Source organism: Adiantum capillus-veneris, chromosome 5 (genome assembly GCF_014529385.1).
Source record: "Adiantum capillus-veneris isolate H3 chromosome 5, ASM1452938v2, whole genome shotgun sequence".
In the NCBI taxonomy this organism is placed as follows: domain Eukaryota; kingdom Viridiplantae; phylum Streptophyta; class Polypodiopsida; order Polypodiales; family Pteridaceae; genus Adiantum; species Adiantum capillus-veneris.
In genome coordinates, this window is record NC_140935.1 from 53,690,858 (window position 1) to 53,704,723 (window position 13,866).

A 13,866-nucleotide genomic window follows, 5' to 3' on the forward strand; every position below is an offset into this window, starting at 1 on the left:
GGGAGAGGGGGGGGAGGGGGAGGGGGTTTTGTGGGTTTAGATGAAATCTCTCATCGGTCGTTGTCGGATCTCATCGACTTCCTCCATGGTCAGAACTTTGGTTGGGCGTCTTGCATGTCGAGCTAGAGTGATCTGTATCTTCTATTGCAACCTTCGTCAGTAGTGGGAGACCCCTGAGGTCGTGGACATCTGGATCTGCCAAGTTCAGTGGCTCTGTCAAGCAGTGTACCTCTAGTATCAGTAGGATGTAATGACTGCTCCATTTGCTCTCCTCTGTCTGGTGTAAAGAACTCTATGATTCGTCTCTGAGACTATCTTTCCCTTGATGTCCTCAGCAAGCTCTCCCTAAGTCTACGCAACTCTAGCAGGAACAATCCGAGACACTTCTATCCTTGTATCTCATGACTCTAGAAAAAGGTCCAAACCCTTCTCTGAACAAGCAGTGGAAGCATCCGCGTATCTCATAGTATGCCGGGCAGTGGCATGTGTAGTGCAGTTCTGTCTCTGGCTCTAAGTTACATAGGTGACATATCCTGGCTCCTGCCGGCACCCTTGGGAATCGGCCAGTCTCGATCTGGAGCTGATGTGAGGATGTGTGTCTGTCCAATAGCGCATCTTATCCCATGAGATAAGTGTATATCCATATATGGTGGCCTAGTCACAAAGCCGTCCTCCACGAGTTGGAGAAGATGCTCTCTGTAGAAGGCCATCTTCGTGCCCAACTCTTGTGTCGGCTGTATCCATGTGCTCTTGGTATTTAGCTGAATCAGATCTTGACGTATGAGCTTGGTGATCTCTGTCCGTGTAAGAGACAAGAAGGGTGCATCCAAGGAGTATTGAAGCGGAGGTAATCTATCCATATTGAGACCATGCGACTGGAACCATGATGCCATCTGCCCATACCAACATGCTGTATCGCCTTTGAGAGCTAGTTGTCGAGATGACTCGAGGGCAAGCCGAGCGTTTCCGTCTCTGGGGAGATCCCATAAACCGTGCATAAAGGGAACTGATCTCGTTAGTGCCTCCACCACGAGGGGGGGGCGGCTAGCTCGGCTCGGATAATCTCATGTGGTACTGAGGCCTTAGCTCCAATCAACCGAGCGATCATAGAGACCAAAGGCCTCTCCATACATCTCCATCCATCTGTATTACCAGCTCTCCCATGGTGGTCTACTGAAGGTCCCCATACCTAAACTCCATAGAGCATAGCTGGAGTCACTAGAGTGTCAAAGAGCCATAGCTTTGTTCGCGGTTCCTGAAACTGAACCTGCAAACACATCCTCCCCGGTCCTCCCAAAGCTGCATATGCTCTCGTCAGTCTAGTCTCTGATGCTCTCCTTAGTGAAAACACCGGTCCATTGAATACAACCCCAAGATAGAGAGAGAGAAGAAGAAGAAGAAGAAGATTGCTTTGACGTCGTAGGAAACTGTCCCAAGGGACCTTAAAGATCTAACTGACGAGGAGAGTTGAACTCAAGATTTGTTATTCAAGAGGGAAATGGCATAACCAATCTACCACACTTGGGGGGGGGGGGGGGGGGGGGGGGGGGGGGAGAGAGAGAGAGAGAGAGAGGAGTTTTCAATGTAAATCCAATAGACCTCAAAGATCTATCCAAAGAGTCAAAATCCTGGTACATTTACCACGAGAGAGAGAGAGAGAGAGAGAGAGAGAGAGAGAGAGAGGCCTTGACAAGACAGTTTAAGAATCTAAAGAGCCTATAGATACTTATTTCAAAAAAAAAATCATGCCAAACATTATCTCATAATATACTTATATCTCATGTTTGAAGGAAACCCCCATGTTCAAAAAGCACAAACTGTAGAGCAAACAAGTCCTCTTTGCTAAACCACCACTCGGCTTAAAGCTTCCACAAGAAAGTTCACCCAAAAGAGATAAAATTCCGATGCCGTGCTGACGCAAGCACCCTCGCCGTAACGTTCGCGCATACAACCAAAAGAAAAAGGAACCATCACCCCTGGAGAAAATGCAAGATTACAATGTACTTCAGCTTAAGCACTTCAAGTCCATCCTTTGGTATTAACAAATCCTTACCCTTGGAGTAAACTTGAGAGCCAGACTGACTTCCCCTTGCGGCTGTCCTTTCACACCCATAATCTTGTACCGAGTTGGAGGTACGTGGCCTTGAGTGAAAACCTTATTTAAAGGTACTCTGCACGCACATTCACCCAATCAGTATGATGGAAATGCCATCAAAAGTTTCATGTGAAAGCATGTACAGACAAGATATGTTTATCAATGGTCTAAAACAACCTGCGATAGAGCTATGGCCCCTACACATTCGATTGCAGGGTGCTCATCGATCATACATGTCAACGAACAAAATGTAAAGGTTTTTGTAGAACATATACCTGGATGAATCCAGGATAAGCCTAGACTCACCTTCAGAGGAAACTGCAAGGTATAAACTCATGGTAGTCACCCATAAGACAATATAACCATCAGCTCCATCATGCATAGCATTGACTCAATACTATGACATCCCCACTACCCCCAACAAAGGGTGTAGAAATAATGATAATTATATGCCCACACACACACACGTTGTCATTGTACTGGAACCAGTACTTACTTCTTCCAGCCAAAACCTTATTCCTAAACCTGGCTTTTCTAAGACTAGGATTGCATCGGAGTTTCTTTGGCATAAATTGCTTGTTAAATTGGTTCAAATTCTTATCGAACTTGGATGGTTAAGCCTGTCCCCCTCAAAATTACTGTATACTTGGATGGTTAAACCTGTCCCCCTTAAATTACTGTATACTTTACTGTAATACTTCAAGCTTTTGGTAAAATTCACCACTTTTGATAAAAATTTAGTTCACACACACAAACACACATGCACGCAAGAATATACATCAATACAAAGATCTGCGCACGCAGTTTCTATCATAACTCTAGAGATGCAAGGCAGGCTCAGCCATATTGAAGCCTAGCACTGAAAGAAGTATTAAATAGGAAGTAGTAAATAACTTTTAGGAAGTAGATAGGGCAGACATAATTGAACTTACCATCTGCTAATTTGTGCATACATAAAGATGAATGGCTTGCAATACAACAAATGGTAGATAAGGTGCGCGTCAAGTCTATCTCAGTAGAAACTGTAGATTGGTCGGTCCTTGAATAAGAAAAATTCAACTCACAGAAAAGATCCTAGCACATCGTCGGCCACCAAGTCATCTTTGTCGAAAAGCTTTATAAAGATCTCCGTAACTTCGCTGTTCACATCGAAAACAAACTTCTGATTCCACACCGGATCACTCGTACCTGCGTCAAAGAAAGATTTTATATGTGAACACTTGCAGTCCATCTCGTATGGAAAATGCCTCACCAGTGTTCGAGGCAAATCATTTTCTTAACCATACACGGTTCCTTACTATGATTTTTCAAAAAGGAAATGTTCCAAAGTTCAGCTATTTTTCCACATTTTCTCACTACATTTCTCTTTTCGACGAATTTGCTTGTTTTCCCCTGGCCTCAACTGACAAAATTGAATTCCCAAGCAGCACAATTGTCAGCTGACAAGATAATTTTGCCAAACAATTCATGCATACCATTAATTACGATGCTCTTTTGAAACTCCTTCTGACAGTAGATAATGGCATAAGGATCAGACTTTCCTGAAAACAATTCATTTATAAGGGATCAGACTTTCCTGCATATATGCATACATGATTTTCAGATGAAAACAACAAGCATAAGCATGACAATTGATGAAAAAGTGCCTCACCAAAGGTATCTGTATCTAATAAACCATGTGCCTCTATAAGTTGAATCTCTAAAGCTCCATGATGAACCTACACAGAGAATATGAATTAGACTCCAATGGGCAACAATATCAAAAGAGTATGTGTGTGTGTGTGTGTGTGTGTGTGTGTGTGTGTGTGTGAGAGAGAGAGAGAGAGAGAGATGTCCGGGCATCATTCACACAACCAGATACTGGCCAAAAATAAATGTTTTGTCCACTCAAAACGAGCACCCCGTGTGCTCCCTTGAGCCGTCAGAATCAAAACAAACAACAAGAATGCGGATACAAACCTTCGGAAAAAACTTGAGACCCACTTCAAGCTCTCCTTGAAACTTTCCATCGGGCCGCTGAACTTTGTACTTGCAAGGTGGAATATGCCTCTGTATAAAGAGCTCAGAAAGATGGATGCTGGGGAGGAACAAAAACACTTCATTATATATTGCATAGGATAAGCATTCTAAACGTCGCCCAACCAGCCTGGTGGTCACCTTATAGTTCCCATCTTCTCATCCATACCGCGCCTTTCCTGATCAAAAATTTCAATGTCGAGTTCTTGTGGACCATCTGGAATCTCAATCAGAAAACTCTGATTCCATGCCGGATTCTCACCTCCATCTGCCAAACATTAATTTGAAAAAGGCATAATCAATAATTATTTGTTGCTGACTACGGTCCGAAAACCAGAAGCTGGAAACACAAGAGATGAGATGCAGCCACTATACATAAACATCTCTATATAGAACCTTCCATATCAAGGTTTTACTTTAAAAACCCATGTTCGTAGATTTTTACTCGTTTCTAGTTCTATCTGTGTATGTCTTCTTTGGTTTGCACCGTTTTGTTTCTTAAAAATGTACAAAATGGGACTTAATAACCAGCTCCCCAAAGCTAAAACAAAAGAAAAACAAATTATGACCGTCAATAACTGGATTGAATCCACTAGATCATCCACATGGGCATGCTAAACCACATAACCCCTTCTATTGAACTACATGCTGAGTCTAATGCATTCAAGCCCATCAGAAAACATATGTGCATAGCTAGACAATATAACGATCAGCTCTATCAACCCCGCTAATGTCGTCAATGCCCAATAGTGGGTGTAGAACTAGATAGAAATACATACTCCCACACACATGCACGAGCATACAACAGTACAAACTTGTGCATACTTAGTTTCTGTCATAACTCTAGAGATGCAGGGCAGACTCAGCCATAACGAAACCTAGCACTAATAGAAACATTAAATGGGACGAAAACCTCGCAATGTGAAGTTTCCCAATAACTAAAATCATGAATGAATCCACAAGATCAACGTTTGGGAGAAGAGGCATACGGAAGTGCATCACGAGGATACGATACGTAACAGACCATAAAACCGTGGCGTACCATACACATCAGAACACGTCGATCCTACTGAAATTAGAAGGTTAACCGGCATCTCTACTGCACTTCTAGTGCATCATACATGAACAATCAGTGAGGGGCAGAGCAGATTGCTCGTATACAATCCAATAAGATACAGAGACTTACCATGGACAATTCGGCTTTGCTGCTTTTGAGATCCGATGGTGATTGTAGCATAGGGATCAGACTTTCCTGCAAAAACGGACCAACATTCAAAAGCAAGACACCACCAAAATATGCCTTGAACGAACAGCAAGCATGTGTAGTATCGCATGAAGTGCAGACTCCCCTGCAACCATAACCCACGCTACATTGATGCATACATGGGTTTGGAGCAAAATTCTCTCTCGCTCTCGCTCGCTCTCTCTCTCTCTCTCTCTCTCTCTCTCTCACACACACACACACACACACACACACACACACACAATGGTGGACTTTGGCTCAAAGGAGAGAGAGAGAGAGAGAGAGAGAGAGAGAGAGAGAGAGAGAGAGAGAGAGAGACCAAAGGTTTCGACATCCTTAAGGCCGTGCGCTTTAACGAGCTCCACTTCGACAGTTCCCTCTGGCATGACTGCGCGCTCTTGCTCTCAAATTCCACGAGGCACCAACAAAGCAGCAGCAGCAGAAGAGACGCAGCGTCTACTAGACTTGTCACAATGCGGTGAAGACTTTAAAACTAGCGGACAAGCCAGGTAGATATTCGGCCATTTTAAGTACTGTTCCTTCGGCCATTTTTGTTGTCATCCAATGGACAACAAAAATTTGTGGGAATTTCCACAAATTAGAGGGGTACTTTGGTATTTTTCCCTAATAAAATTTGAATTAGACTTGGTTCAGAGTGCCTAGAACAAGGCGCGATTGAGAGGTGCATGCCCATAAGTTGGCATCCAAGTATTGGCTAGACTAGAGCGCTACAGTATCCGGACATCCCACAACAGAAGGTGCCCCCCTCGGACAATCAGAACCTCCATGTTCTTTTCAGCACCATTCACAGGTAACACTGTGAGCACTAGATTCCACCGCGGAGTAGCCAATGAAGAGCTTTAGCGCGTCGTTGTTGTTGTTGGAGCATTTGACTTCTAGTTTGTTTGATGAGCTTTTGTGTGTGAATGGCACAAACATGGAAAAGGCAATGAACGAGTGTATGAGATGCGCATTCTGAACGCCCCCTTAAATTCAATCCATAGTTCACTCCTGAGCCCCCTTGAGTCCAATTCGATTGCAGAAGCCGTTGTAGACATGCACATCCAAACTCGTGGTTGATGAGTATTTGAGAAGATGCCCCAAAATCTCTCTCTCTCTCTCTCTCTCTCACACACACACACACACACACACACATATGTACTCACCAAATTAGCACAAAGTTGGTGGGCGACTGTGAGGAAAGTGGTGATCTCTCTCTCTCTCTCTAGACTGTTGGAGTGGGCGAGGCAAAGGGAGATCTCTGGTAGGCGACTCGCTCACATGTGCAGTAGACGTGGATTTGTTTTTTTAAAGGGGGGTAAGGGCAAGGGTCAGGGTCCTACAGTGGGTATGAGGGAAATTCGTGGCCACATTTCAAGCATGTATGTTAGGTGGGGCTCTATAAGAGAGCACGGTTGGGAGGTTACTGTTGGGGTATAAAGCCCAATGTGGTCGCCCAGGTAAGTGGGTGGGCCGCCTGGTATGTACACATATTCTTTTGTAAAAACCTAATAAGAACTCACTATGCTCTACACATTACAGTAGAGTGAGTTCACCATATCGTCGTGCTCTTCTTCTCGCACTCTCTCTCGCCTCGCACTTCCGCTCATACTCCTTCAACTGGTATCAGAGCTTAGATCGAGGCTCGGGGCAGCACTGCAGGAGACTAGAGTCACCAGCTCAGATTGGAGTGAAATTCGACAGGCAAAGACACGGCCACCGTTCGGCTTCGACAAAGGTCTGCGCAGGCCATTTTCGACTACGTGGTCTCGACGGGTGCAAATCCGACTCTGCAAATTTGGGGTTTTCGGCCTACAACTGTAGGTGCTGAGGATATCAACACTCCCAGAGTGTTGATTTGTGGCTGTCTACACATCGAAGGACGGCTCATAGTTCTTGGAGGTGTGTCACATACGACACGGGCGTATCTACACACAGACTGTAGGCAACATCCACTAGTTCATCAGGTAGCTTGTGTTTGCTATTTGATATTCCAGATTTCATCCTGACATTGCAGGTACTTCCACATGGGATGTATTGTCAGAGATGATGTATGTTTGTTGAGGGTTTGCTGGCTGTGAGTCACGCAGCCAACAACCGCCGCAGCGGTTACAGCATACAGTGGGAAATTTGTGGATGTATGACTTTGTGGGAAGTCTATGTACTGTCAGATTTACTGCAGCCTTTGTTGAGGGTCGAGTGAGGTTTTATTGAGCTGGGGGATTCTCAATGTTGAGATCCTTTCGGTGATACAGGTCTTGGAGCGATCCCTCGAGCACCCTTAGATAGGCAGCTAGGATGTATTGACTATGAGTTAGACAGTTGGGATTGCATCTTTGCTTTACTGCCGTTGAGGCATTGTCGCAGTCTATGCTTATAGGACAGTGACAGGATAGTGAGAGACAGTACAGGTGCAGGACAGGTTTACCCGCAGCTTACAGTGTCAGAGAGAGTGTTTTTTGAGCTGGTTTTGGTCTGTTTTTGAGTACACCAGAGCCATTTTACAAAGTAGACTCTGCCGAAATTTATGCAGAATCTGAAGCTTTCTTGGTTCATTTGACAGGTTGATATTGGTTCAGAGGTCAGTTTACAGGGGAAACTCTGCCGAATTTTTCCCAGGAAAGTAAACCATTGTGAAGCGTAGCTATGGCTGGATCACAGGACACTGCTCTTTACAATATCAAGAAGCTGGATGGAAACAATTTCCCATTGTGGAAGAAGCAGATTTGGCACGTGTTGGTACAAAAGAAGCAGATAAAACCTATAAAGCTCAAGAGGATAAAACCATAAGATATGGACGAAGATGAATGGAGCGAAATGGATGAATTGGCACTTTCTACCATTATGCTGACTTTGGCAGAAAGCGTTTACTTCAATGTAGCAGACGAGATGTCGGCTTATCAAGCATGGTTAAAGCTGAGTGATCTTTATGAGAAGCAAAGTGCAGCTTCACAGGTATACTGGCTTAAGAAGCTTGTTGACTTGAAGATGAAAGAAGGGACACCTATGTCCAATCATCTGAATGAATTCAACACAATCTATAGTCAGTTGTCAGCTCAAGGTGTCAAGTTTGATGAACCTATTAGAGCTATGTTCCTGTTGATCACATTGCCGGAAAGTTGGGACACTTTTCGCACAGCTTTGAGTAATTCTGCACCTCCAGATGGTTTGAACATAGCAAGTGTAGAAGGAAGTCTGCTTACTGAAGAAACCAATAGAAAGACAATGGACAAAGGCAAAGGAACAGTCTTAGTTGTCAGGGGAAGGACCAAAGAAAAGTACAAAGGTGGAAAGAGGAATCAGTCTCGTAGCAAGTCCCGCAATGCTAAAGGCAAGAGTGACATAGAATGCTACCATTGTGGCAAGAAGGGTCACATGAAAAGAGACTGCAGAGAATGGAAAGCAGAAAAAGGCAAAGAGAAAGCTGAAGACCATGGTGAGAAGAACAAGTCCTCAGTGAAGATTCAAGAAATAAATGTGACAAACACTGTTGCAGAGGATGACAGTCTAGTGTTAGGAGACATCTACTTCTTGAAGAATACAATGGACTCAGCTCTTCTTACAGCATCTGATGGAAATGCACTGAGTGACTGGATTATAGACTCAGGGGCATCACTTCATGTGTCTCCAAACAAGGAGTGGTTTACTTCTTATGTGACCACTAAAGATCATGTTCGGCTAGGCAATGGGCAGACATGTGAGATCTTAGGTGTTGGAGATGTTCAATTGAAGTTTCAGAATGGCTCTTCTTTCACGCTGAAGAATGTGAGACATGTTCCTGCAATTACAAAGAGCTTGATCAGCACAGGTTTACTTGATGATGCTGGCTTATACGTCACCACTTTTGGACAGAACATGTGGAAGATATCCAAGGGTTCTATGATAGTAGCACATGGAGTAAAGTCTGGAGGACTTTACATGATTTATGTATCAAATGTCTCTAAAAATGTAATCAATGTAACCGAGCAGCCGAACGTTTCTTTGTGGCACAACCGGTTAGGACATATGTCCAAGAAGGGAATGGAAATCTTGTCTTGTTCTGGTTATTTTCCTGGCTTTTCATTTAATGATTTTGAATTCTGTGAACATTGTCTGTATGGTAAGCAAACACAGCAGCCACATAAGCATAGAAGCAATAGAAGAGATACACAATTGGCACTTGTTCATAGTGATTTGTGTGGACCTATGCCTAACCTATCTCTAGGGGGAGCTTCTTACTTTATGACATTTATAGATGATTACTCGAGGAAAGTATGGATTTACTTTCTCAAGCACAAGGATGAAGCGTTGAGTGTTTTCAAAACGTTTGTGACACTTGTGGAGAATCAGAGTGGCAAGAAGCTTAAATGCTTACGCACTGACAATGGTGGAGAGTATGTTTCAAAGGCCTTTCAGGACTTTTGTGAGTCAAAAGGTATAAAACGTGAACTTACTGCTCCTTACAATCCTCCTCAAAATGGTGTTGCTGAGAGGATGAATAGGACCATACAAGAGAAGGTCAGAAGTATGTTGTCTAATGCACAGCTGCCAAATGGGTTTTGGGCTGAAGCTCTATCAACAGTTGTTCATCTTGTAAATAGATCTCCTAGCAAGGTTTTGCAGAAGGATTCAGTGCCAGAGATGGTATGGTCAGGCAAAATTCCCTCATACAAGCATCTCAGAGTCTTTGGCTGTGAGGCATATACTCACGTTCCAAAGAAATTTAGGAACAAACTTGAGCCAAAGAGTAGAAAGTGCATCTTTCTAGGCTATGGTAATTCTGGCGAGATGGGGTACAAACTTTGGGATCCCGAATCCAGAAAGGTTGTCCGCAGCAATGATGTTCACTTTAATGAATCCAAATATCATTCTAAACCAGAGAGGGTTGAGGAGATTAGAAGAGTTGTCTTCCAAGAAGATGGACCTGCACGTGCAAGACAAAATGTCAGGGCTCAAGAGGAGCCAGGACAGGATAGAGTGGAACCACAGGTTGTGGCTGAGCCTGAGCCACCTATTGTGCGTAGATCTGAACGTGTCACGCGACCTCCTGATAGGTTTGTTCCATCTATGAACTATTTCATGTTGACTGATTGCAATGAGCCTTCATGTTACAAGGAAGCAGTGCAAACGAAGGACTCCGGGAATTGGCAATTGGCCATGCAGTCAGAGATGACATCTTTGCATAAAAACCAGACATGGAAGCTAGTTAAATTACCATGGGGCAAAAAGGCTCTACCCTATAAATGGGTTTACAGGTATAAGATCACCGCTCATGATAGTTAGCCAAAGTACAAAGCAAGGCTTGTTGCCAAGGGCTTTAAGCAAGAACAAGGCATTGACTTTGATGAAGTCTTCTCTCCGGTGGTCAAGATGACTACATTGAGATGCTTTCTTGCATTGGTTGCCATATTAGATTTGGTGTTGCACCAAATGGATGTCAAGACAGCGTTCTTGCATGGTGATTTAGATGTGGAAATTTACATGCAGCAGCCAGAAGGGTTTGTTGAGAAAGGCAAGGAAGATTGGGTATGCCAGTTGTTAAAGAGTCTTTATGGCTTAAAACAATCACCGAGGGCATGGTACCATAAATTCCACAAGTTTATGCTTTCTCAAGGCTACAAACGTAGTGAGTTTGATCACTGTCTATATACAAAGAAGGCTAAGGATGGTAGTTGGCTGATCCTTATTTTGTATGTGGATGACATGTTGATTGCTGGCAAGCACTTGGAAGAAATTTCAGCTTTGAAGTCAAAGATGGCAAAATCGTTTGACATGAAAGACATGGGTGAGGCAAGTCATATACTTGGTATGCGCATTGAGAGAGACAGATCAAAGAAGTTGATTTGGTTATCTCAAACAGAGTCAGATAAAAATGGCAGATGAAGACATTTACAAAACTACATTTATGACTCAAATAGAGCACTGAGTGTTCCATTTATGTTTGCAACATTTCAATATGGAGAAGGGAAAGGCACGTACTGAGTGTTCCATTGCCACCATATGTGAAACTTAGCAAACAAGATTGTCCTGTGTCTGAGGAAGAACAGGCTGAAATGGATAAGATTCCATATGCGTCTGCAGTGGGTAGTTTGATGTATGCAATGATTGCTACTCGCCCAAACATTGCATTTGCAGTGGGAGTAGTAAGTCGATACATGTCAAACCCAGGCAAGAAACATTGGGAGGCATTGAAAGGAATATTGAGATACCTGAAAGCTACAAAGAGTATGCGTATATGCTATGGGAGTCAGGAGCTAAGTGTAAAGGGTTTTACAGACTCAGATTATGCAGGTGACTTAGACAACCGAAGGTCTACGTCAGGGTATGTCTTTACATTGGCTGGTGGAGCAGTATCATGGCGTTCTAGATTACAAGATTGTGTTACTCAGTCTACTACAGAGGCTGAATATGTTGCAGCATCAGAGGCATGCAAAGAATCAATTTGGCTTAATCGACTAGTAACTGATTTGGGAATCAAAGAAGAGATGCCTGTGTTATAGTGTGATAGTCAAAGTGCTATACAATTGGCTCGCAATCCAGTTTATCACTCAAAGACAAAGCATGTGGATGTGACGTATCATTTCATCAGGGAAATGCTCGAGGATAAGCAACTTCAGCTTGTCAAAGTTCACACCACAGAAAATCCTGTTGATCTACTTACAAAAGGACTTCCCTCAAAGAGCTTTGCGCATTTTCGCAAGCAGTTAGGTGTAGGGTACTACATCTCTTGTATATTAGCTTGTATAGTAGCTTCTCTCACACTTAAAGTACCACATTGGACTTTAAGTGGGAAGTTGTTGGGGTATAAAGCCCAATGTGGTCGCCCAGGTAAGTGGGCAGGCCGCCAGGTATGTACACATATTCTTTTGTAAAAACCTAATAAGAACTCACTATGCTCTACACATTACAGTAGAGCGAGTTCACCATATCGTCGTGCTCTTCTTCTCGCACTCTCTCTCGCGTCGCACTTTCGCTCGTACTCCTTCAGTTACTAGCATGCCTGAACTCTAGTAGTCTTACACTAGTATCAGAACTTGGGGGCTTCTCTCTCTCTCTCTCTCTCTCTCTCTCTCTCTCTCATGCTTGCTCTTCACCTTGAAGAAGGAGGAAGGAGAGCAAGAAAGGAGGAGATCTTGACAGGCACAAGCCAGTCGCATACCCATGTAGGCTCGCCATGAAGAGGAAAGCAGATCTACAAACAAATCTATCAAGAATTGATGTAACTACTGGAATTTATCATTGTTTAGTTTAGAATTTGATTAATCTCTAGTTTCAATTGCTTAATCGCATTTGCATGTGCTAATTCATGTTCAATTGATGCATGCAATCATTACTTAACTTTTTGAATGCTTGATTGCAAAATTGATGTAAGCATGCATGGTTCGTGTAAGCCACCTTCGAGGTCGCATGTACACAAAACCAAGACATGATGCTCAATAGAGCAAGGTTTTAGAGTGCATGGCTCTTGAAATTTTGTCTCCAAGGGCGTGCACAAGGCGCTTTTTGAAGAGGTAAAGGATACATGCGGCCACGGCATGCACGGGGGAAAAAAGCATGACAACCTACATTTTTTTCCGTGGTTGTAGCTCCACAAGGAAGCACCCTAGCCTGCATATCATTTTACATTTCTACAACACCTCCCAAAACGGCGCAAAAAGGCAACACAAGCGCAGGAATTTGAAGGAGGTTAGTATGTGAGGGAGTCTCCATAAAGCCTACGGGAGCAAGAGACTGCTACACAAGGACTCCAAGGGGAGGAGAAAGGCTGCTCGCTCCATACACAAACTATTGTGAGTTGCCACAAAGAGGAAGGGTGGGTGGTGGCGCTAAAAAGCTACTACATGAGAGATTGAGAGCCACATGGGCACCATGCAATGCATGCAAGTGGTGGTGAGGGGATGCCACCAAGGGTGCAGGGTGGCCACAAGGTGCTCTGAGGCAACTATGTCTCTCTCTCCCAATTTCCCTTTCCTCTAAGAAGGTTGCCAAGGGCTACGGTGTGTAGGCAACCGAGAGTCAAGGAGAGGAGACGACTTGCCATGTAGGAAGGCTACAATGAGCAAAGAGGAGAGGAGCTCTCTCTCTCTCTCTCTCTCTCTCTCTCTCTCTCTCTCTCTCTCTCTCTCTCTCTCTCTCTCTCTCTCTCTCTCTCTCTCTCTCTCTCTCTCTCTCTCTCTGTGGCAAGAAGCTGGCCAACGAAGCCATTGTCTTTCCCTTGATCTTTGTCGAAAGCATGGCAATTTGCAAAGGGTAGGAGTAGGGTGCGACCAAGAGAGATTGGTAGCTACTATGAGTGCACCACACAAGCAGTTGTTGGATGTGTGCAAGGGCAGCCCATAAGGGTGCAAGGGAGGAATTGGACGGCCTTGAGCGATACAAATTGGGTGCAAAGGGGGGGGATGAGGTTGCCCTGGAGAGTGGCACAATACCCGACACAGATCCAGGAGTTGTCTAGGTCACCATAGCTCTGTTGCAACCCAATCTACACCTCTCTCTCTCTCTCTCTCTCTCTCTCTCTCTCTCTCTCTCTCTC

At 44.0% G+C, this 13,866-nt stretch overlaps 1 protein-coding gene across 1 annotated transcript; it reads right to left on the reverse strand.

Annotated features, from left to right (window-relative positions):
• Positions 1-1,743: 1,743 nt before the first annotated feature.
• On the reverse strand, positions 1,744-5,833 carry LOC147457331 (uncharacterized). Its single transcript, XM_086512245.1, has 9 exons — positions 5,674-5,833; positions 5,298-5,363; positions 4,253-4,379; positions 4,055-4,172; positions 3,747-3,813; positions 3,571-3,636; positions 3,160-3,283; positions 2,054-2,171; positions 1,744-1,976 (listed from the first exon to the last, which is right to left on the reverse strand). The coding sequence occupies exons 1-9, from the start codon at positions 5,738-5,740 to the stop codon at positions 1,971-1,973; spliced, it is 759 nt and encodes a 252-aa protein (XP_086368371.1). The 5' UTR covers positions 5,741-5,833; the 3' UTR covers positions 1,744-1,970.
• Between the last annotated feature and the right edge of the window lie 8,033 nt (positions 5,834-13,866).

Excerpts from the sequence above, each read along its gene's own strand:
- LOC147457331 (XM_086512245.1), bottom strand. The coding sequence starts at position 5,740 with ATGCCAGAGGGAACTGTCGAAGTGGAGCTCGTTAAAGCGCACGGCCTT. Across the intron at positions 3,814-4,054 it reads GTCTCAAGTTTTTTCCGAAG|GTTCATCATGGAGCTTTAGA; the intron begins GTTTGTATCCGC and ends TTCTCTGTGTAG. Across the intron at positions 2,172-3,159 it reads GATGTGCTAGGATCTTTTCT|AGTACCTTTAAATAAGGTTT; the intron begins GTGAGTTGAATT and ends ATGTGCGTGCAG.